Genomic DNA, 23,096 nt, shown 5'->3' on the forward strand with positions numbered 1-23,096 from the left:
GCCTTTCCTACCTTTTTGGCTGTTGCCTCTGCTCTCTCACTTGGTAGATCTCTTAATTTCTCAATTCCTTGCGACTCTTGTTTCCAGCTTACCAATTTTGCGCGAGATGTGCTGTACAATTAGGGAAAAACCAGACAAGGTAATGGTTGACATTCACGTTGCTTATGGGTTTAACAGTTATTGCAGGGTTTGATGATGGCACGTACCCAGGGGAGGGGGGGGGGAGGATTGACTCCCCTGGGTACGTGCCTGCCCCCTAACAATCACGTAATAATGTTAAAACTGAATTTACTTGATTCCTGAGAGCGCACACATCATATATCCCCGCCCCCTCATGTATTATACTCCGCGTACAAAACTACTGAACGTGACCCCCACTCTGCTCACTTCCAGGGCAATCCAAACACATGGCGTCAGAATGAGTTTGCTCCAACATTCATATTACACTAGAGCAAACGTTATCCGCTCTCAGTATCCGGTCACACTACTAAAACGGATGAATGATTGTCCCAGAATACTTACAACAAGCATGTCGAAGGCTCTTGGTGAAGCATGTCAGGAATACGGTGACTCCAGAACAGGTGTAAAATGTGTATTTATCACTTTCCCGCTGACCTTGGGCTTTCGCTAGCCGCACATTCAACTGTCGGTTCAACTGTCGCTACCGCGGAAACATCAAAGCTTGCTTTTTTTTTCTTCTTCTGTTTTACCAAAGACGACAAAAACTGAGTGTCTTGTGAAAACTAAGGAGGGTTTGCCGAAACCATGAGATCAACTTGTTTTGTGGTTTCTATATAAAAAAAATTAAATGTCTATGTAGATACAAGTCCAAAATCAAGAAAGGGGATGACAGATGGAATAGCACACTGTGGTATAAAGTTTGTAAACAGGGATAAGGTGCCTCAGAAAGGCTGGCCAACGTTTCGATAAGAGGACCTATCTTCGTCAAAGACGGACACAAGGAACTTGTGGTAGCACAGGTCGAAGAAAGACCAAGGGGCTTTGTAGGCAAGTAGTAGTCGCATATCAGAGGGAGAAGACGATCATTAAAAAGACAGGTGACAGTTTCGTCAGGGATCATCACTCCTGTGGTACGCTTCGTCCTCCGTTGTGTCGCGAAGGATAGTCCGCCTCCGCTTCGAGTTTCTGATGCACGAGCCGAAATTCACAACAACCTAGAGAAAAAGAGACATCCGTTTATATAATAACAGACAATAGTTAGAAAATGAAGCGACTTTGTGATTTGAAGTTACCTACATATTACTATATATACAGGGAACTATGGAGACATTATTATAATTATGTTAAAAGCAGAAACTATTCTACATTTAGCTATGATTCCTGGGTGTTCGAGGGAAAGATAAAGGAAATTACACATTCAGTACGCCATTGTGTTATGTAAGCTACATTTGCTGCCTCAGCAATGCTGCTGATATGTCATGGTACTTTTTAAGTTCTTGTTTGCAGTTGTGATAACAAAAACAAAAAGAAAGGAATAGTTATCACACGTACGTACAAGCTTTATTAAAAAAACTACCACCTATAAGTCAGCTAAAATATGAACTCGCCAAAGATGTGTCTGTAAGCTAAACATCTGGCTTTAGTGAACAAGTAAACAGAAATAAATTGTTTGGTGAGCCTTACATTTCTAGGACCATACAGCATACCCGGAAGATGATACAGCAATACGATAAACGCCCTATATTTAGCTTCATCGGCCTCTTCCTAGCGTCTTGTATTTCTTTTCACTCGCCATGGGTGTGTTCACGGTCACGATCGAGCAGCCCCTTGGAGACCTTGAGTGCTAAATATACTGTGACCACCTGTTTCATGTCGCAGAATTGAAAATAAAAGTTGTTGCGCTAACACGATCGCTTACGTTTGTGCCCATCAATATGTAAAATAGCTTAAATAATTTGTCATAAATAGTTCTTAATTGTTGCTCTTAAAAGCTCGTTCTACTAGTGATACCTGTATCATATAGGCTCATTGTTTCGCTTTCCAGATGCCTTATATTAATTTGATTCCTCACACTATATCCCAGTCAAGACCAGCTGGAGTCTTCCCATGCAGTGTTAAGCCGCCTCCATCGTCCAACCTCCGAACATGGGGATAACATACTCACACAGATGGACAACGCAGCAAGCATGACCAGAGATGCATTCTCGTAGCGTATGTTCTCTGCGGCATATCTGCTCAGCAGTGGTGCCACCGATGACCTGTTGACCGAACAGTCGAGACGGCAGTTGTGCCACTGCTTTGTAACTCACACTTGAATTCGGGAATAAGTACAGCTTACCCAAGAGTAATCGCACCGAAGAGGAACCCACAAACAGTGGCGTAAGTCCACATACTGTCTGGAAACCCTCGTTCACTTTCATGTGCAGAGTTGCAAAGAGAATAAAATATACGCATTTTATTGCCTACGCTAGTACACAAACAATCCTTCCTGCATAATTCCACATGCGCACTGGCTTATGTACATTCGTGTTTTTCTTCTTTCTTTTTTCCTTAACCGCTCAGCTGTAGTGGGACCATCTGTCCTGTCTTCCTTCGTCGCTTTGTCCCTCGCTTTAAGCGCTGCCATTTCAGAGACGAACCAATACCAACTCGCCCAGTTTGCTAGCATTCTCTCTGCTTGCGAACTTCGTAAAATCACACCCCAATAAATCCAGCCCAAAACTCTAAGTCAGACTTGAAATACGTGAGAAAATCACGGGAGAGCGTTCGATGGCTAAAGTTAAAGATAAAAGCGAGCGGCTAAAATATTTCATAAATGTACATAGTAGGTGGTGTCCGAACCACACCGAGAGGCTTCCGACTCCATCACGCAATGTACGGCTATGGTGTGCAGAATGAAAACTATACTGGGTGTCCCACGTAACTTAAGTCGAACATTAAGAATGTGCAGATGCCACGTAGCTGGACAGAACGAAGGAATGCATTCCGCCTAATTAGCTAATTAGTCTAATGAATTAATCAAATTCTAAAATATTATATTCAGATGAAAACTGTCAATGAGAAAATTGAAGAGCCACATGAAAAACACCTGACGCAGCTTTCTGTTGCTCAATACGTGCTACATAAAAGTGCTTTTCTGAGCGTGAAAGAATCCCGCAAATACACGCAATATTGCCGCGCGATTGGCCGCTTGAGGCGTTTTGCATGAACATGTATTCGCGGGCTTGTATAGCTTCCTGTATAGCAGGAGCGTCTGTTCGTTATGAGTTGGCGCGTTCATTGTAGTAAAGTGTATGAGGAAGTAATGCACAAACGTCGGTGAAATTACAATATCCCGTAAAGAGAGAGAGAGAGAGAAGAGACTACGAGTGACACTTTTGTGTGGCCTATGAGACTAACCGGCTGTGTTTGTGTTGGATATGCGCTTGTCCCGTGCGGCGGTTTCTTCTCTTGTCCCTCTTGAAACCGCGCTAGCAGTATTCATTTATTGTCTTCACAATGCACGGTGTGACACATTCTTAAACGTAATCTTAGCCTGTTGGCGCGAATTCAAAGGTGTGCAGCGTTTTTCACGTGGCCCTACACAAGCGCAGAAAAATAAATGAATGATGTTATGAATAAAACGGAAAATGAATAAACAATGAACACAGGACAAAACAAATAAAACGAAAATGAATAACACAGAAAAAGCCAATGAATGAATGCCTTCGACAACTAAATAAGACGCTGTATTAGACGACACCTTGCGACTGGTATTAACCTTTTTGATTACTTTCATAAGCATACAAGCATACATACTTATGAATGCTTAAGCGCAGTGACAGACGGGGACAAGCAAGCGGACCGACACACAGGCGCTTGCGTGGGCTCACTTATTTGCCCCTGTCTGTGACTGTGCTAAGTCATTGCAGAGTTAACGCACTCGTTTCTGTATAATGATGTTGCCTGGAAGCGTGTTGAGTGATTGAATGAATGAACAAATTCACGAGAACAGAACCTGCCACACGAGCACTAAGAATAATGGTTGCCAGCTAGAAAACTCGCTAATGAAATAATTGCTCCATTAAATGGTTGTGGCAAAAAATAAGTAACATAAAATATTCACTTGTATAAGCCGATGTACATCTATATAACCACAACATTGAATTGTCTTACATGGCTTTCTTGAGTGCAAGGCTGTAGCTGGCCACGACCACAGCAGCACCACCAAAACCTATCATGGCTTGGGTGAGGTATACGATCCACAGATATCTGCAGAAATGCGTCAAAAAAGGTATTTATGGCGTAAATAACAGTAAAAATTAGACGAAATGATACAGATCGTGAGAGTCATTACACATTAAAAAACTGTGAGGAGTAATCTGTAATCTTGACCGCTTTGTTTTATGATAGCGTAAATTAAGCTCTCAAGAAATTTGCTGTAGGTAAAGTTACTCGTTCCTATCTCGCACTTGACGAATCAAACATTTTCGTTGCCTGTTCCGGCACGGAAGCGAGGACCCTACACCCTATAGGCCGCGTGCACCGCCTATAGAGGCGCCACTGATAGCCACCTAGCGGGCGCTTCCAACAATACGCGTGGGAGCAGTAGCAGACGACAACGCTTTGCAGCAAGGGTGACTGAAGTTCGCGGCTGCGATTTGTCCTTGGTTCGGGCGCCAGACTGCTTCTTCTGCGGTGACAGCTGTAGGGAAGACGCAGACCTCTGTGGGAGCGGGTATGAACAAGATGTTACCGGTGTTTGGGGCAACATGGTCCGCATACGCGCCAGGTGCGTCCCGCAGACAAACGCCATGACGACCATTTACATGAAGTGGAGCTCATGTAAACTAGCCGACAAATTTTGTTGACTAATGCGATGTCTCGACCGTTTTTTTTTTTCTTTAATTCTACCCTTGCCGTAATGCTGCTTCTGTACCTCAATAATAAGCACCCGTCGTTAGTGCAGACTTAGATAACAAATCCGCACGGTGCGATGTCTGCATATACCGTTGTGATTTTTCTGCCGATGAATACATGTGACGCCGCCGAATAAGTGTAGTGAAAGTCGCCTGAAGTAGAATAATTGCGAATTTATTGATAGAAACGCGTACACTATAGTCAACGAAGCCACCAAACGCACGGGTTAATAAAAGCGCGTGTTAGCGCTGTACCGCCGATGAACTGCCGTTCGCGCTGCAGTTTTTGCAATTTTAAATTCCCTAAGGGAACTGCTTGGAAACGTACAAAGCTATAGTGTGACTAACATTGCAGTACTTTTTTTAAATGTTACTAGAGAGAAGGGCCACATGATATATTTAAAGGCAGAGCAGCGCCAGTCACATTAGATACAGCGCTGGCGGCAAGGCCGGGTTTAGTCCTATGGTATGGTATGATGAACTTTATTTAATGTCCTGAAGATCAACCCTTAGGTTGACGCAGGCGGCTCCCACGTCGGGACAGTAAGGTTTAACCTTACCGCCGTATCATGGGCCTTCTGGACGGCCTGTACTTGATCGAAAAGACCTCCACTGTGTAGGACTCGCTGCCACCAGTCTCTCTCCTTGTCACAGTCTGTGAAAGTCACAGGACACTGCCAAAGCATGTGATCCAGAGTAATGATGCCATTACACTTCTCGCAATTGATTGGTATCTCTCTTTCAGGATATATCTTGTTAATAAAGTTTGGACTTGGATAAGTTCCTGTTTGCAACAATCTCAGAGTCACCGCTTGAGCTCTATTGAGCTTAGCGTGTGGCACTGGGAATTCCCTTCTGTTGATGTAATAATGCCTCGTGATTTCATTATATGTTAGTAATTGGTCCCTGTTCTCCTCCTGTATAATATTAAGGTCCTGGTCGCGTAGTGCACGGATAGTAAGTCCTCGTGCAGCTGCGTTAGCCATCTCGTTTAAATTCTTCCGAGATGGATCGACAGACCCCATGTGCGCAGGAAACCAGCGGATTTCGATCTCTTGGCTGTCCAACTCACCGATCAGCTGGGCAGCCCTTTTGATTACAAAGCCATTGGTAAAGTGTCTAATAGCCATCTTAGAGTCACTGTAAATCTTCGTCCACTTATTATTCCTTAAAGCCAATGCTATCGCTACTTGTTCCGCGACTGTCGTGTCTTTAGTCATGATTGTAATAGCATCCCGAGTGAGACCATCTGCATCTACTACTACTGCCGTAAAGGCTTTCTTTCCTCTGACCCACGCAGCATCTACAAATGCCGCATGTTCTATGCGGCGTAAGCATAATAAGAAATAATTCAGCAGAGTGCAAAATTCACTTGCAAGAAGCGACTACGTTGTGAAACAAACAAATCACTCGGCGTGTTAAGTCTGCTCAGACAGCATCAAGGTATGATGACGTGACGCGAACTACTCAGGGAAAAATGGATCAGCGAAAAATAGAACAAAAATACCATATGCAGTAACTATTAGCAATTCTCGCCCTGAGCTACCTATTTTCTAAACACATTTCCCAAAAAACCACAATATCTAAGGTGCCCTCGGGCGAAATGAATAAAGCTGTTAAAGAAGCACTTGCTTGGTGTCATTCCGATAAGACACAGCGTGATTTATACCCTTTACAAACGAGGCAGGGTGAAAACTTCGCAGCTCAAAAGAATCAAGAGTTATGCATGAAGCAACTAGCAACAGTTAAACATGGGCGAAGCCACGCATAAAATAAATGTAAAAACATGAAGTGCGCGACAGCTGGTGCGAGGATTTACCGGGCCACATAAAACTAACAATTTCAGTTCTTGCAAACTTCTGTAGCTTTAACATGCAAAACAATGCGCTCATGCAGTCGTGCTGCCTAGCTAGCCCAACGCGGTAAAGAAGCGGAAAACAATATAAGCGGCAAACGGCATTCCGAACTTTAGCGAAATGCCTTTCAACCGCATGTTGCACTGCACACGAACTTCGTCGCTTACCCGTCTAACTACAATTGAGTAAAAAAATAATAATAAAAAAGAAAAAACACCGAAGCGACAAAGGAAAGGATGAGAACAAGAAATTTCGCGCCGAAGCTACGATCCATTGCCAGCGTTGCTCCTGCTGATGAGGCTTTGCGGGGAATAATTAGAACCGTATCACCGGCACGTTTTCGCCGGTATTTGAGCCCCCCCACCCTGCAACAATTCTTCTTCGACATTCTTCGGAAGCTTTGGCCATCCCACACATGCGAAGGGTGTTGCTTATTTTGCTCTGAAAACACAAATAAGACGGAGAAGCACTATCAGCGACGCAACAAACTACGGCGTGCTACGGCGCGCGGCTCGCTCCTCTCCCATGCGTTCTGCGCAAGGCCGCCACCAGTGGCGCGGCCATCGGCGTGCACGCCGCGTATATAGGCCCGTCCACGTTTTAGGTTCGCGCCGCAGAGTAGTGCCGCGGATACGCGAACATTGAGTGCGCCCTATCAGCATTCGCGGAAATCACGGTTTGCCGCCACACTTGACTCTCGATATGTCTCAGAGATGGCGCTGCTGACGCCGAAAAAACTGACCCGAATGGGCTGGCTTTATGTGTTGTAAAGTTGAAAATTTTCTTGACAGTAGCGTCAGAATTCACATTCCAAGTAACATGCTTATCTTTTAGCCCTCTTTTTTTTCAGCCAACGGAATCACTCAGAGTTAAAGACAAATACGACGGCTTAAAGAGAAACGTTGAGGAGACAGGATAGAGCCCGATTAAGGTAACAGACAAATCTTCTGACAAACTGTCAGAAGACATTATTTCATCAGAACGACAAAAACTACATGCAGGGATGCACTCAGCGTAGAAAACATAGTAAAGACCAAGTTAAATCAAGCAGTCTATTGCTGATAGATGGTATAGTGCAGTGTTGATAGCGTAATAATTGGATGCCTACGATAGAGCTCAGCCGATACACAGACGTTGCACACAACACGCTATACGTCTGGGAATGGAGGTGGGAGAGGGAAATTTCTTGTAGTGTAAATGCTTACCACAGTTACATACAGCTTTTAAAGGGAATTTCATTTATTAATAAGAGTACAGAAACCGTGGATCTCACAATAAATTCGAGTTACCGTATACGTTCGATTATAGGCCGCTCATGAATGTGTTGGTCCACTCGCGCGTTCAAGCCACATTCCGATGAACAAAAAATTTACGAAACGTATGTGGAGCCCTGTATTCCAGCGAACGAAAGCTAGAATGAAGAAATGGCCAAAGCAGAGGAGGAGGAAAGCATCCAGGCGGCTCAGTGCTTCACGCCCCAACACAGCGAAAGAAATGTTTTTGAGCTCATAGCAGAATGCGTATCCCTATGCCGTAGCTACAGGTGGGCAATTCAACGAGCCCTGGTGCAAGGGCTTGATTTCAGTAGGGAAACACGTTATCCATAAAATAATTTCACCCGATAGAAACGCAATACCAAGAGAGTGAAACGATGGGCCAGTCAGAAGTGGTTTGTTTTCAAAACATGGGGGCCCATAGGAAGTGTAGAAACTCCTGTCCTGAGTCCCAGTCGCAGGTATTTACAGAGTAGTGCCACTTACGAAATACAGCTACTTCATATAAGTCAAAAACTTGCGTTAATTCATATTAAGTAAACTTTCCCTTCTAACCACGAGAAGGTAACTGGGCTATTCAAAATGAGAAATGACATCCTTGATGTGTTTATTGTATTCACCACACATCCATGTTCTTCTCTCTTAAACAGTTGCTGGATAGCGACGAATGCGGTGTACGTATTACAATAATACCAGATGCATCTAATGCAACAGCATCGCCGGTTCCAGCATCTTGTAACGCTACACCCCACACAAATAGGATATATAAATTTGTGTTCGTAGGTGTATTTTTGGCAGTTTATTTTTATTTTTTGCTATACTTTGAGGAAGAGGACGGTGGAAAAAGAAGTAAGGACAAATGCTACTGTTTCCGCCTACTTTCCCAGTGACACGGCAGTTTCAAATACGCATACGCCCGTACGCCCGGAAACACTTCATGTGCACAAGCTTTGAAAGAATTACTAAACTACCAGTCTCACGCTAGTCTCCTAGTCGCAAACACTCTTGCTTACGCTCTGGGTGCATAGAATTCTGAAATTTTTTCTTGAATAATATTGTGTGGTCTATATGAAAAAATATGCATGCACAGTTAGCTGAAGTTCAAGCGGAGACTCACGGCGGAATCGGCAGGAACGGAGCGGGACCCACGAATAGGAACGCCCCGGCCATTATCATAAATCCGAGCAGCACCGAAATATCCTCTTGTTCCTGCAGGAAGCCATGAGATGCTTTTTTTTTTTCACAAAGGGAAGCCGCGCAATATTTTTTTTCACCGTCACCTCTAAAATGGAAACAATGAGAGAACCAAGCGAACTAAGACAAACAATAATAGTCGTGAGAACGAAAAACGTTAACCTTACAACTTGCGCGTACAGTGCTTTCGCATCTAGCAAACTGCCTGCAATTACGCATCCCTGTTGCACTGCTCGTAATGATCTAGCAATCCTAAGCGCTTCTGCTTCCGAGCTGTGCTTGCTTTGTATTCGTTTTGCATCCTCATTCAATGGACACCACTCCAATATGCAATGGTTCGAGATTATAGCATGTATATATGGCGCACATATACAGTATAACAGAAAAATTGCAGCATCGAAATGGAATGCTATTTCCAAAGGCAGCCATGGTGGTGGCGGTTCCCACATATAGTAGAGCCATATGTGGTACGCGGATAGCAATAGGGTGGACGCAAACGTTAGTTTGGATTCATATTTTCATGTAGCTGAAGCTAATCTGTCATAGCATGTACACCATACGTGACAGTCAAGCATCAACTTTGAGCTCACACTTATTTGCTGCATTCAGCCTTCCAACAAGCAAAAAAAAAATGGAAAACAAGATTCCCGTGGTGACAGCAGAAGATAAAGTAACAACGCAATTAAGCCGAAAAATATTGAAGACATCGAAGGAAATGCATGATGTGGAATGTTATCCTCCAACCAAAATATGTGCACACCTTTCCTATGCTGAATTTAAACTCTGGGGTTCTACGTGCCGAAACCAAGATTTCATTACGATCTGCCCCGTAGTGGAGGACTCCGGAAATTTCGACCACCTGGGGAGCTTTATCGTGGCCCCAATGCGTGGGACACGGGCGTTCTTGCATTTCGACCCCATAAATATGCGGCCGCCGAAGCCGGGATGTGATCCCACGACCTCGTGCTTAGCAGTGCTATGCCATAGCTGCTAAGTCACCACGCCGGGTCTTTCCTATTTTGCGTCGTGAAAACGGCCAAAGAAGGCTTATGTATTTAGTTACACGACTTAAGGCATCCTAACACAAACAAAAAAGACAAAATTGCTGGCTCTTTCGTAATAGAGAGTAGATGTAAGCATGAAATGGCAACCCGCAAATGAGATTGGTTGGAGATGATACTTGCGACAATCTAAAAATTGGTGCAGGGCGTATTCCCAACGGCACACCCCGCCGCAACACGCCATATTGTGCACTGGTCCATATGAACTCTGCCCAGCTAGAAGAAGAAAACCGGCTGAAGACAAACCGGTAGTGAAAGTCACCAGAGAGACATAGCGCACTGCTTAGCTAGAAAAAGAATGAACTGAATTGTGTGGCTTTACCTGCCAAAACCACGATTTGATTTTGCGGCACGCCATAGTGGAGGACTCCGGATTAATTTGGCGAAACAATAAATCAGTTTAGACTAATGGAGCATTGTTTGAGAACCCTGCAGGCAGTCATTTCAAAAAAATAGTTTGATTATTAGATGAGGAAATGAAGGTCCAAGTACCAGTATTTGAATTTCGCGCCGAAACTCCAGCGCTGGTACGTCAGCGTGACGTCAGTGATACCAAAGTATGTTTTGGCATTTGGGCCGCGTTGGCTGAATAAAGGTTTCCAAAACTTGCCATGTTTAGTATTTGGTTCCTTTAGAACACAATGTATTCAATCTGTACCGCTATATATAATTAGTAGGCCCTAGAAAATGCCTTCATAATCCAAGACGTCACAGCCCTTTAGTGCGGGAACTCAAGTAGGCGTCGCCACCCGTATTTCGTTCTTGCGCTTTTTCTGGCTTACGAAACGTCTTATCGTTGTAAGAATGGTGTTTTTGGTGTTGTAGAACGGTAATTTACTGATGCAGAAGAAATCATTTTTCACTTTAGTGTCCCTTTAACGTCCCTCCGATGCACGGGACACGGGCGTTTTTGCATTTCGCCTCCATCGAAATGCCGCCGGTGCCGCTGGGACGTGAAACCGCGACACCGTGCTTAGCAGCGCAACCACACAACCAATAAGCCACCACGGCGAGTAGAAGCGCCTGAAGGAGGCGCCACGCAGCGTGGCGCCACCTCTCGAGCTAACGCAAAATAGGCGCCGCGGAACTCGCGGGCCGCTGGCGTTCAGCGCTCAGTGCCAAAAGATGACAGCTAAGTGTATAGTGTGCTGTATCTGCCTTTTGAACGTCGCAATAGAAAATGACAAATAAAGCTTGAGAGTACTAGAAGTTACAACTTGAGTGATATTGTAAACAAACATTATGAAGAACTCAGAAGCAACATTTTTTGTAACTTGTTTGCGCAGTAACTAGTCTATGTAATGCGGTCCTGTACATAGGGTTGGGAGCCAGAGACTGCATTATTTTGTTTTGACTGGTTGCCCGGATAATCTCGCTGTGTTCGAGCAAACTTTCCCAGATTTTCTCGTCTGAGTGCACGGATAACGGCTCTATCTTTTGGCTCAAGATGACTTGAATGCTGCCGACCACGGAAGCTGAAAGCATTACATGCTTTAAAAATGCCAGATAGTAACAGGTGCTGTTAGATGGAGTAGCTCGTTGCTAGATTTATCAAACATGTTATCAGCACAATGTCGACCCGGAAAGAAAGACTATGAGCAGTCCCCACAGACGGTATACTAACAAATCTGTAGTCCAGATTTTGTGGCTTTGTGTATACTCTATGTCCCATTCGACTTTGCGTTAGTATCGTGTTAAGCAAATCCAGGGCAGCTTAAAAATTTTAGACACATAACAGTGGAAGGAATGTTTAAAAACCTAAATAGCCCTTATATTGGTGAAATTATTCCCCCCTTTGCCTCGTGCCATTTAAATAAGATACAACTCAACACACGGCACCAGTTCTTGCTTACCATTGCTCAAATGGCTATAGCTCCCACACATGGGAGCCACTCGGTTTTTAGCAGCTGTCGCCCCAGTAGTCTTGAATCGACACTGCGCTTTTCAACGCATTTTGCAGGCATAGAAGCCGATACTGTGGTCTGGAATAATTGAGTTACCACATTTAACGTCGCAACACTGTTGCTGTGTCAGACGCCATCTAGTGGGGAAGGAGGCTCGGGCATAATTCTGACTACCTGTACTTCTTAAAACCTACCCCGAGAGCCGGCTTATTTCACGACGTGCGCCTGCTGGAACACGGTCACGATGGCCAGGAATAAAAGGTTGGAAACCAACCTCGTTCAGCAGCAGAGAGTCATAGCCGCTGAGGCACCGCGACAGGTGAATTGTCATGAATATAGACCGCACCATGCACATCAATGACAATTGCGGTGCTGTGTGGAATTAATAATTTGGAACAAACCATATTTTTTCTCACATATGTGCCGCCATGCATAATGCAGGTGTTACAAACCTTACCAGCTTGTATGTGAAGAAGTATCCCCAGAAGAGAGCTCCGAGTGAATAAGAGATGTAGAGAGCAGAAAACACAGCAGCCACTTCTATGTCGGGAAGCCGGAACTGTTAAAACACAAAGTACGGGTAATTATCCAGCGTTCAAGAAAAAGACAAGAACGACAGGCAATAACACTAGCAAGTAGCTCCATTAGTACAAATGAGACACAGATATCGCTCAGAACAAGGGCGGGTGCCTATCGTGTCGTACAAAGGCAGCGTAAATTATAAAGCCATGACTCAACCACTCCAAGATATGGTCTCTCAATAAACTTTATTTCTGTGTTACTAGGTTTTTCCGTTTGCATTAGGGAGGAGACCGTGGAAGAAACGGCAAACCACCTCTGCATTGCGTGTTTCTATTTTCCGGCTCTACTTGGGATTGCGCAGATCGTGCAGCTTCGTAGGTAAAGCTTACGTGCACTCATGTGCTTTTTTCTCTATAGCTATAAGCCCGAACTAAAGAAACCAAATAATTTGATATAAAACGCGCGCAATATTACGGAATTTAGTCTGTCAAATGCATTAAAGGAACCTTTAGTAAGTGACCTTTATTAGTATCATACAGGCGAAAGGTGCTCAATGAAGTTAATTGAATAGCGTTTGTTGCCCGCGCTAGTAAAGCATTTAATAAAAAGAAGTGTGAGCTGCTCCTCCGAGCAGGGCATCCACAATATGTTCTACGCCTTAATATGTGGTGCAGTCAATATTTTTAACGAAGGGCCTATCAAACGCGACCTTGAAGATTGGGGTAAACTTTATAATAAAGGCATACCTCCCCTTCCTTGAGATGGAATTCCAAAGTGCCGTCGTGGAAGCCGAGGGCCGATATGGCGATTGCGACATTTGCAACGCTGATAAACATTGGTGCGTTGGACAAGAGGCGGATGGCACTTTGGTCTGGTTGGTCTCTCGGAATTTTAATTGCTTGAAAGAAAGGAAAAAAGCTGCATTTATTGCACAGGTTTTACGCTTACGTCCCATGGAAATTATTTTGAAGATGCACCTTGAGAAACCTGAAGAACACCGCGTTAACGAAGCCACGAGTAAAACTCTTAGTTAAATATATTATTACTCTCTCGAGGAATAAAGGAACTATAGGCTTACATTTGGCGGGAGACCGTAGCAGTATAAACGGCGCAACCAGAAACATAAGGCCACCGGAAATGAAGAACGGTATAGCATCTGGCCACCACTGAAACGGGACAGCTTTCGTCAAGTCGTAGAGGTGAAGAATAAAATAAGAGCACATATCAGAAGCTGTGCGTACCTCAATGAGAGCAGTTCCAACAAGGAAGCCCACTGTGTTAGATATTCCGTACACACACTCCATAGAAGACTAAAAAAAAGAAGAAATTAATGAGGCTAACGTCCACTACGTATTTTTTCATTCATTCGCAAGTGCCTTTGCAAACGCAATATTCTTACGAATAACGTGGCATTTCAGCAGCCCTAACGACATGGCGTTGTCCGGGCATGCTATATACTGTACAAATGAGATTGAACAGAACACTTGCACAATACGACAATGCTTGTCAGTTAATATCATTCCGTTCACATTGGTGCATTCCCCAAATGCCCGCCAAAGCTGATAACGCAGACCCGCCTTGGCGGCGCAGTGCCTGTGGCGTTGCGCTGCTAAGCACGAGGGCGCGGGATCAAATCCCGACCACGGCGGCCGCATTTCGATCGAGGCGAATAACAAAGAAAAAAAAAAAGCACCCGTGAACCGCGCATTCGGTGCACGTTAAAGGAACCCCAGGTGGTCGAAATTATTGCGGAGTCCCCCTTTACGGCGTGTCTTATAGTTACATCGTGGTTTGTAACCTGAAACAGCAGAATCTATGTTATAATAAATGCAGCAAGGCACCTATTCAGTGAATACGGACGGGCGAAAGGAATATACTCGCAACGGAAGTGGAACTGTTCCAACTTTTAAATCTAGAAAACCTTTAGTTATTATAAAGCTTCTACAAAACAAAATATCTGACTAGGACAACACGTAACAATTGTTTTAAGAAAATCTTCCCAGGTGATCTGCCAAAAAAGCTTTGGTCAAGCAGCTTAAACGTCCTTGAGAGAACGTGGGTATGCAACTGTGTCCATCATTTCCTATAAAAGTGGCCGAATGAACTACACATTGGTACCGAATTGCGGATGACGTTGTCAGAGAACACCATTATCTGACAAAGCAAGACTCGAAGGGCTTTCTAAGCCCAACACTCCATGCGGCGTAAACCAGAATGAAGCCATATACCAGAAGGTGTCCACACAGGCGTACGCGTACAACGCGCGCGACTTGATGCCTTTTATCTGTTCGCGCAAGTCTTTGCCTGGATGGAAACATGTATCAAGAGCACCTTCGTGTTTTCTACTTTCGAATAGTTAAAGTTATGGTCACTTCCATGCAAGTTTCTTTTTAATTTACATATACATACTAACAAAATCAGTAAACGAGTAGCCCTCCTTACACCGAAAGATCAGAAAACATCGCTTTCTTCTGTCTACAATAACACTGAGGTCAGATTGGGCAATACATGATTGAAAGAGGTAGTCAATATTACACTTCCGTTGATACGCCTAGCATCGTAATCTTGAGTTTTCAACGCGAGTCCTATAAAGGCGCATATGTTAACATAATTAGCTAAGCGTAACATTCAGTAAAGCGTTGTCAGTGGCTTTTTATCTGCTTTCCGGTATTTATGAAATTCTCTTGTTTGCCACAATGTACAAGAAAAACTGATAATAGAACTGCAGATAAAAAGCTACAGGATTCACGAGTCCACAGCCCCTAATTAAGTACATTTTTGGCGGACACAATTCTCACAAATGCCGCATACAGAAGACGTAAACTATAGCATAAACAAAGAAACAAAGGCCAATAGGCAAATTATAACATTTCGTTTGAGAACAACATGGTAATATGCTATAGTAAAGATGAAGTACACATTTCATGTAGCTCGTCAAACTTGCAACCCAAATATCAAAGTTCCTGATATGATAGTTGTTAGGGAGCGAATTGAATGTAAAGCGAAGACACTGTTTGCTTGAATTCAACCGAGATGTACGTAAAACCCAAAGCTCACCATGTCTCCGACATGAATTGAATAAGCCAGCCATTTATTTAGTATATACTATGCGTGAACCTGTCGCCACTAGTGAAAATAAACACTATGTACACAGCTCCGCGAACTATTCTAGAAGCATTGACTGACTCCTGGAATTGAAATGTGATAGTGAGAGTGCCTCTAAAAAACAAGTGGTGGATGCTAGACTCACTAACAATTATTATACCACAGCTCCGCTGGCTCCTAAAGGTGGCGGCTGCATAAAGTGTCACCACAAAAAATGCATAGAAGAAACCGAACACCGTTCCGATAGTCACAGTAGCGCCCACAAATGAGCTGCCTTCGCCGATCCAATACGTAGAGCTACAAAAAAGGAGAAAAAAAACATTGTTGCTGTTAGAACCATCGAGTAAATCCCAATTGCTTAGCAATCCATTTTTAGATTTGAGCGCGTATTTGTAGCTAAAAATTGCTGCAGAAATGAGAGCGAGACAGAAATAGAAGAACCAGTAGGCGGAGGGTTACTCTTACTTCACCTAGTTTGCAGGAGTGCACTGTTGGAGAAACAGGCGAGAAGAAGAAAAAGGGAAAGTAAGAAGTGCAGGGATAGAAAGAAACAATAAATTTTAAGTACCGGCATGCTTGCGCGCGATATCGACATGCAAGTACTACAGCGGTGAGAGTTCGAGCGACATTAGAATACAAATGTTTTCAGAGTATGCCACGTTTTTGGATTACCGCCCCCTCCCTCCCCCCCAATCTTTGTCGTAATCGTTGATAACGTGAGAACTGTACTGCCACCAGTAAGACTTACGAAAGGTTCCGCTTAACGCTAACAAGCTCCCTCGCAATCTGAAACATTAGCATACATGCAGCGACGAACTCGTGCTGTCTGCAGCGCTGTTCAGCTGTAAGCAGGACATGCGAGACACGACTGGTTCGCAGGCACTCCGCAAGGTAACCTTTACTGAGCACCACGCGATACTTGGCCAATCGCCCATAGTGGGTGCGCGCCACAAAGGGAAATCAAATCCAGCAAAACCTAATCTCTGCGTCTTCACAAACGCACAGCGACTGACTGCACAGTCGGGTTCTGTAGTGCTGTGTACAAAACATACTCGACAGAAAACTGCTGCCGTTTGACCCGGCCTTATGGCAGTGTTACCTCTTCGCTTGCGCAAAGCGGTCACGCCGCATTAGTAACAATGCACGGCTTGGAAGCGCAAGACCCAAATAGAATGTCTTTATGGTAGTTTACTAGGTTTCTTCAGGACTGATTTGGCCGCAAAATCGCAAACAGACTCATCTGAGCGTCACTCAAAGATCAGCAGAGTCATTCTCGGACTTCCAATGTTTCACGCACGGCATAAAACCATGAAAGGAACGAGCTTAAAAACGAACTTTCCCTTTTTTTTTCACACGGAACGTTCTATTTCATGCGTTTCTACAGATACTATGTTCGCTACTTGCTATCTGCTCTCACGGCGTGCCCACAGTATCGCAGCTCACGCATCGCATCATCATAATTATAGGTCATAATGGCATTCCAACCGTCGGAAAATGTACGTAATGATGACGACTCGAGACCGTCGGAAAATGTACGTAATGATGACGACTCGAGGACACGATTGTCTGTGAACAGCCACAGTATTGTGTGACAGAAATCAGACGGCAAGTGCAAAAAAATAATAATTTGGTTAGGAATAGTGCTGTAAAATGAATTTGGTTGGAATTTCAGCAGCGACTTAACGCTGCGCTCATATTCTGAAGTGTTTAACTCATTACCCATTCCTCTGTGTACGACACTCGACGAATGTTTGTACCCCACTGGTTGTGCGCCTCGACGCGATCAGGCTCATAGTGCTCTATTTACTTTTCTAGAATTAACCAACTCAGGTTCACGTTTGTAGCTCAGACACTATTTCTTCTATTTAACACTCATTAGCAGCGTGACCCGCAGTGACGGACCCTACTTTGTGTCACCTGTACTGTGTGTTCTACTTTATTCTTTTAGATTTGTCCTGTTGCGCTTTCTTTCATCTTTCCTCCCCTCCTTCCTGTCTTCCATTTCCGCATTTCTGTCGGCTCCTATCTGAAGAGTAGGCACGTGTCGTGCCCCTTCCGGTGGCAGTTGCCTGCCTGCTCCTTACTTCCCCTTTCCTTTAACATGTATATATGTTTTCAAAGCAAATAATAATAATAATAATAATAATAATAATAATAATAATAATAATAATAATAATAATAACAACAACAACAACAATAATAATAATAATAATAATAATAATAATAATAATAATAATAATAATAATAATAGCAATGTTAACTTTCTGTCAAAGTAATTCACACTCGAAGGTATAGCATAATAAAAGTGTGCAGAGTGCATGCGCTTACAATATCTAAGCGTAACACTGCAACGTATCAAAAAGTGCTAAGCAGTAGCACCTCAACATGCACCCCTGCTAATGGTTTTTATGCCATCGTGATGCCCTTGCTTAAATTCTGTACTGTCACTTCCCTGGCCAAAGCGATGTTTATAGGGGATATACTATTTTCCACTATCTATAAAAATATTTTCAAAATTCTGTTTAGGTAGGATTCGAAAAAATCAAAATTGGGTGAACATCCCGAAATTAGGCCACGTTCAATGCGCTAGTGCAGCAGTATTGCGTTAAATTAGACGCCAGTTTTCATACTTTACATAGGTAATAAAGCTTGCAGTAGCGTGCCTTACCCGTAAAATGATACGCATACAATCATGCCAATGAATGCAACAATCAGAGTGGCTTGAGGTGTGAGGCGCTGAACCTGCAAAGTTATAAACATCAAAGCATTTATGACGCACAGGCAACATAGAGTTACATTTGAATTCCATTAGGTATATAACTTACCAGTGCCGTATTAAGAAGGCTACCAAGAAGCATGGACGCTCTAGTGCTCGCATACATGATGTTGAACTGCCAATGCTCTGTTCGTTTTTCCACCGCCTGAAAGTGACTCTAAGATGCACCGATGGTACACGCACCACATGACAGCCACAAAACTTCAGTACAGATTTGCGGCAGGCGACGCCAAGCCCGCAAAATTTCTTTAACTCAAAGCTTCCCCTTGCAGCCACGTGTTGTGGCGTCAACTTACACTGCGACCAGTAAATGGAAGCGATACACGGAAGAGTGTTCTACGCGACACTGTTTCAGGCGAATGATTATCCATAGTGATATAGAAGGAGACAATCACGAAGTGGTCATCGACGCCGTGACAAATTCTGCCATCGTATAGCAAAATCATAGCGAAATGTATCAAGAAGCGACCAACTAAATATATAACTAAGTTTGGTGTGTTATCCACTGTACAATTTGGTTTTCCCGCCGGTATTTCGACAGATTTCGCACTACTCTCTTTTACTGAATACATTAAGCATGCCCTAGACTTGGGATGTTTTGCCGGTGCCCTGTTCATTGAGCTCTCCAAGGCCTTTGATTCTATATTTCATTATATATTCTTGGCTAAACTTAACTGGCGTGGTAGGTAGCGCCCATGAACTAATTTCAAGCTACTTATCGAAGAGTTAGCAAGTTGTTTGTGTTTCTAATATTCTTTCCACGTTTAAATCCACTGACAAAGGTGTCGCTCAAGTTCCATACTCTGCCCCCTTTCATTCCTAATTGATATTAATGACCTGACTGGAAACTTAACATATATGTAGTCAAGCTTTCTTCTATGCAGATGATGCAACGATAGTTACAAGTGGCAGGTCCATCGATACGTTAACAAGCAAGCTGACCACTGACCTCACGAATATTCACAACTCGTGCAAAGCTAATGGTTTATTAATTACCGCTAATAAAATACAGTTTGTTGTCTTCCACTCGAATAAGAAACCTCTTTCATCTACTCCTGTCATTAATATAATCTGTCACTACCTCCTTAGTACCCCTCACTGCACCTTTCTAGGAGTTGTTCTTGACGTCAATCTCAAGTATTCCCACCGCATTTCGTAAGTAAGGAAGTGGACAGCCCACAGTGTAAGGATATTAATTAAAACACGACCATTCTTCAATTTACCTCCTTTATTTAAAATGTACTGCGCCTTAATCCACCGTCATGTTGCGTACTGTATCAAGTCATGGGCAAGTACCTATCCATCTCGCATATACTTACACTCCAACGCCTTCAAAGCCAAGCTATTCATACCTTAACATTCAGCCCACCATTCACCAGCGCATCTTCATTAACTCAACAGCACGGTGTATTATCAGTGTGCAATTTGTTCAAATATAAATTGGGAATTCTTGTTTACAGGTCTCCAAACGGTATCTTAGCAGCCGATATATTGCAAAAATCACATTTGTTCAACACTAACCCGACTAGGTTTGCCTCCAAGAACAATTTTTACTATCAGGTGCACCCACTGACTAGGGCGAACATACTGTTACTTTTGCGGCTGTTCCCTGACGATACCATTAAGTACTAAGCAAATGTTACCTTTATCAGCGTTTCAGAAAGTTTTTTTAATTTATCATTATCTCTTAAACGTTGTGTAAGGAATCTGCGTTGCTGTATTGTTGTCATTTCTTCTTTTACATTTTTGTGTGCCTTTGCATTATTCATTGTGTTTATATTCTTATGGCGTACATTACTCATGTATATTTGCTGTGTTCCCATTGTTACAACTAATTACTTGTTGTTATTTGGTTGCCATTTTTGTATGTCTCTGTACCTAATTTCTCTACAGGAGGTCTCCTGTCAGCCATGTGCGATGGGACCTCCTTCTGAATCTTCACCCCAATACGTCTATTTGATTTCAAATAAAGATTTTAGAACGAGAACAGTGGCACAAAAGATGACTGATGGTCTCTTCACACTTGCACTTAGCGCAAATTGGTGAATCCGCCATTCCAATACGATAGCTGTAGGAGTTTATGAATGCTACTCCTACCCACAGCTGACACAGCAGTGTTGCGTCACGTCGTGGAAGGTTCGCTGCTAATTTAAGTTTCGGTGATGGGTCGAGGCTGTATAGACGACACTTTCACTCTCTTTCACTCTCCATTCCCCTCCCCACGTGTAGGGTAGCAAACTGTACTCAGTCTGGTTAACCTCCCTGCCGTTCCTTCTTCCCTTCTCTCTCTCTCTCTCCCTCTCTCAAATAAAGATTTCCCCCTCCTTACAAAAAAATAAAGATTCGTATTAACGCTCAATTTTTCATTGATTCAGCTCCTATACCTTTAGAGATAGATAAGGTTCACCGCTCTCGACATTTAAATCTCTTAGCAAAGTTGCCGGGCGAGTTGGTGCGTGTTTGTAATAAAAAGACGAGCCCGGAATATTACAAATACAAGCAGCATTTATCTTGTCTTTTTTCACTTTCATGCTACTTTAGGGCCTTATAACGTAAAATTATTCCAACACGTTTTATTCCAATCTCCTTACGTCAAATTTGCGCAACCGCCGACGCAAGCATCGGACGGTGACCAGCAGGGCTGTCTGAACAGACCAATCAAACGCTGTCCTCGTTTATCGGAGGGCACTTTTGTTTGCTTTAAAAATGAATAACATTGCCTACAGTGAGCAGCTTGTCTTATCTGATTGGCTGACAAGAGGCGAGGAGCACGCTCATGTGGAGAAGGATTCGATGGGGCCGAGCCAGTGCAGTAAAGATCCATACCCAAACGAACAGGGTGGTGCCGACGTCTGCGATTGGTCCGCTTTCCCTTACTTGGCTTGAGGTGGCTGGTCGAAAATCGCGGCGGCATGCAACGGAAGGTTAAGAATGCTGCTAAAACGGATTCTCAGCAAAGAAGATTTGGCAAAGCGAGGTCGTAAACGTGCCGAAAGTGCTTGAACACGTTACACGGCCACGAAAAAAGGTTTATTATACGTAAATAAACCCACGCTCTCTGGCAGGTGCGAGTAGCCAGTGCGTGAGCGATCGGCGGCAGCCATCTTTTATTCCTTTCGGAACGGGGCCGAAAAAAATTCAGTTTTGTTCGGCATATTAATGCATCTTTAACCCGTACACGCCACTTTGACGCGGTGAGTTTTCGCGGTTTTGTGACGTCGTGCGACAGGAAGGTGAAGTGGGTGCAGCCCGAAAGCTTTTGACCAATAGCCGAGAGCTAATGGTGAAAAGGCGTCGAATCAGAAATAACTATTTTTCTTTTGTTCGGTCAAATCATGCATAATATGTGCATACGCGTCATATCAGATGGGGAGCTTTCGTGGTTTTCGTGACATCGCGTGACAGACTAGCGAAGAGGGGTGGTTCAAAAAAGTTTTTGATTGATCGTGGAGCGCTGATTGCAAAATTGGAATAGAAAAGTTTGGAATGGGTTTAAGTTATAGTGTCCCTGGGCTTGTTTTTTCTTCTTGACAGCGCTTCTCTCCCCCCCCCCCCCCCCCCCCTCCCCGACCAACACGTGTGCCGTACACTTTTCGTTTACAGCGACACAGCAACTTCCTGTGTGACAGACATTATAAAGGTAGAGGTTGTACGCTTACCAGATGCGGTATGTAGGGAGAAATAAAGGCGAGTGAAAAGCAAGCGGTGCCATACAATGCCAGAATAGGGAACCTTCTCAGCACTCGACTCCGCGCCGGTGGTTTTGTGTCTTCCCGTTCCAGTGTTCGAAGCTCCGTCATTTTCTCCGGAAGCACCACCTCTTTGGGCAACATGTCTGCGTCATTATCGCTGAGCGGAGCCACAGCAGTCATCTCAACTCTTCTCGTTCGAGAGCGTCGAATGCTGTGCATTTCGAGACACTGGTGAAAAAAGCAGACATTTCACTTAGCGTTGAACAACACACTTTCATCAATGTGGAAGAACTTTCATGGAGGATATACATAAGGCGAATACTAATTTGAGCTGGTTGTTGCATACTTGGTCAATTCAAAAAAAAAGAAAAAGGAAAGGAAGCTGCGCTATAACAGGACATAAAGTCGAGGACACACATGAGCGCACTCAACTATAATGTTTATAGTTGTAGTGAAAACAAATATATCGAGTGTGTCATCTTCTTTATATCCGGTTCTAGGGCGCTGTTTTGTTATTTGCCTATGGAGGATATATTCTTTACTAGAATGGTGGAGCCATCTTTTCTATTCTTTCGTGCACTCCTCTCATTATGTGAAATTAGTAGGGTGGTTATAAGATCCGTATGCGTTAAAGCACCGGCGCTGAAAGGATGACACAATGTTTGCAGCTGGAAACATCTTGACGTTCGTTGTATATATCGCAAGGAACTGACACATTTTCTCATAGATATGTTTACAATTATATTGTACGAAATACATATGCAAACTCATTACAATACGTATGCGAGGTCATTAAGCATTCTTCCTATATAGATTAAGCAAGATAGCCCTCTGCCCGAAATCCTGCGTCAAT

General features: G+C 43.6%; 2 protein-coding genes across 5 annotated transcripts in view; one reads left to right on the forward strand and one right to left on the reverse strand.

The window, feature by feature from the left end:
• Positions 1–23,096, forward strand: part of LOC126521223 (MFS-type transporter SLC18B1-like) — a 126,148-nt gene that overhangs the window by 9,041 nt on the left and 94,011 nt on the right. The gene's annotated exons all lie outside the window — the stretch shown is intronic.
• On the reverse strand, positions 365–22,811 carry LOC126521222 (MFS-type transporter SLC18B1-like). Of its 4 annotated transcripts, XM_050169849.3 has the most exons (13): positions 22,211–22,811; positions 18,601–18,696; positions 18,444–18,517; positions 15,925–16,072; positions 13,912–13,980; positions 13,749–13,836; positions 13,417–13,568; positions 12,606–12,707; positions 9,107–9,198; positions 4,117–4,212; positions 2,300–2,374; positions 2,126–2,219; positions 366–1,175 (listed from the first exon to the last, which is right to left on the reverse strand). In XM_050169849.3, the coding sequence occupies exons 1-13, from the start codon at positions 22,460–22,462 to the stop codon at positions 1,071–1,073; spliced, it is 1,443 nt and encodes a 480-aa protein (XP_050025806.1). In that variant the 5' UTR covers positions 22,463–22,811; the 3' UTR covers positions 366–1,070. The 4 variants fall into 4 exon arrangements, 3 of the variants coding, with proteins under 3 accessions (XP_050025805.1, XP_050025806.1, XP_054921799.1); XM_050169848.3 differs by having other exon boundaries at positions 365–1,175; positions 13,749–13,980; XR_008610328.1 differs by lacking the exons at positions 366–1,175; positions 9,107–9,198 and having other exon boundaries at positions 2,204–2,219; positions 13,749–13,980.

This window comes from Dermacentor andersoni, chromosome 6, assembly GCF_023375885.2.
Source record: "Dermacentor andersoni chromosome 6, qqDerAnde1_hic_scaffold, whole genome shotgun sequence".
Lineage (NCBI taxonomy): Eukaryota > Metazoa > Arthropoda > Arachnida > Ixodida > Ixodidae > Dermacentor > Dermacentor andersoni.

Coding starts and splice junctions, on each gene's coding strand:
- LOC126521222 (XM_050169848.3), bottom strand. CDS start 22,462: ATGCACAGCATTCGACGCTCTCGAACGAGAAGAGTTGAGATGACTGCT. Junction 16,073..18,443: donor GTATGCGTATCATTTTACGG/GTAAGGCACGCT, acceptor CCTTTTTTGTAG/CTCTACGTATTGGATCGGCG. Junction 13,569..13,748: donor GCTACGGTCTCCCGCCAAAT/GTAAGCCTATAG, acceptor CTTTCTTTCAAG/CAATTAAAATTCCGAGAGAC.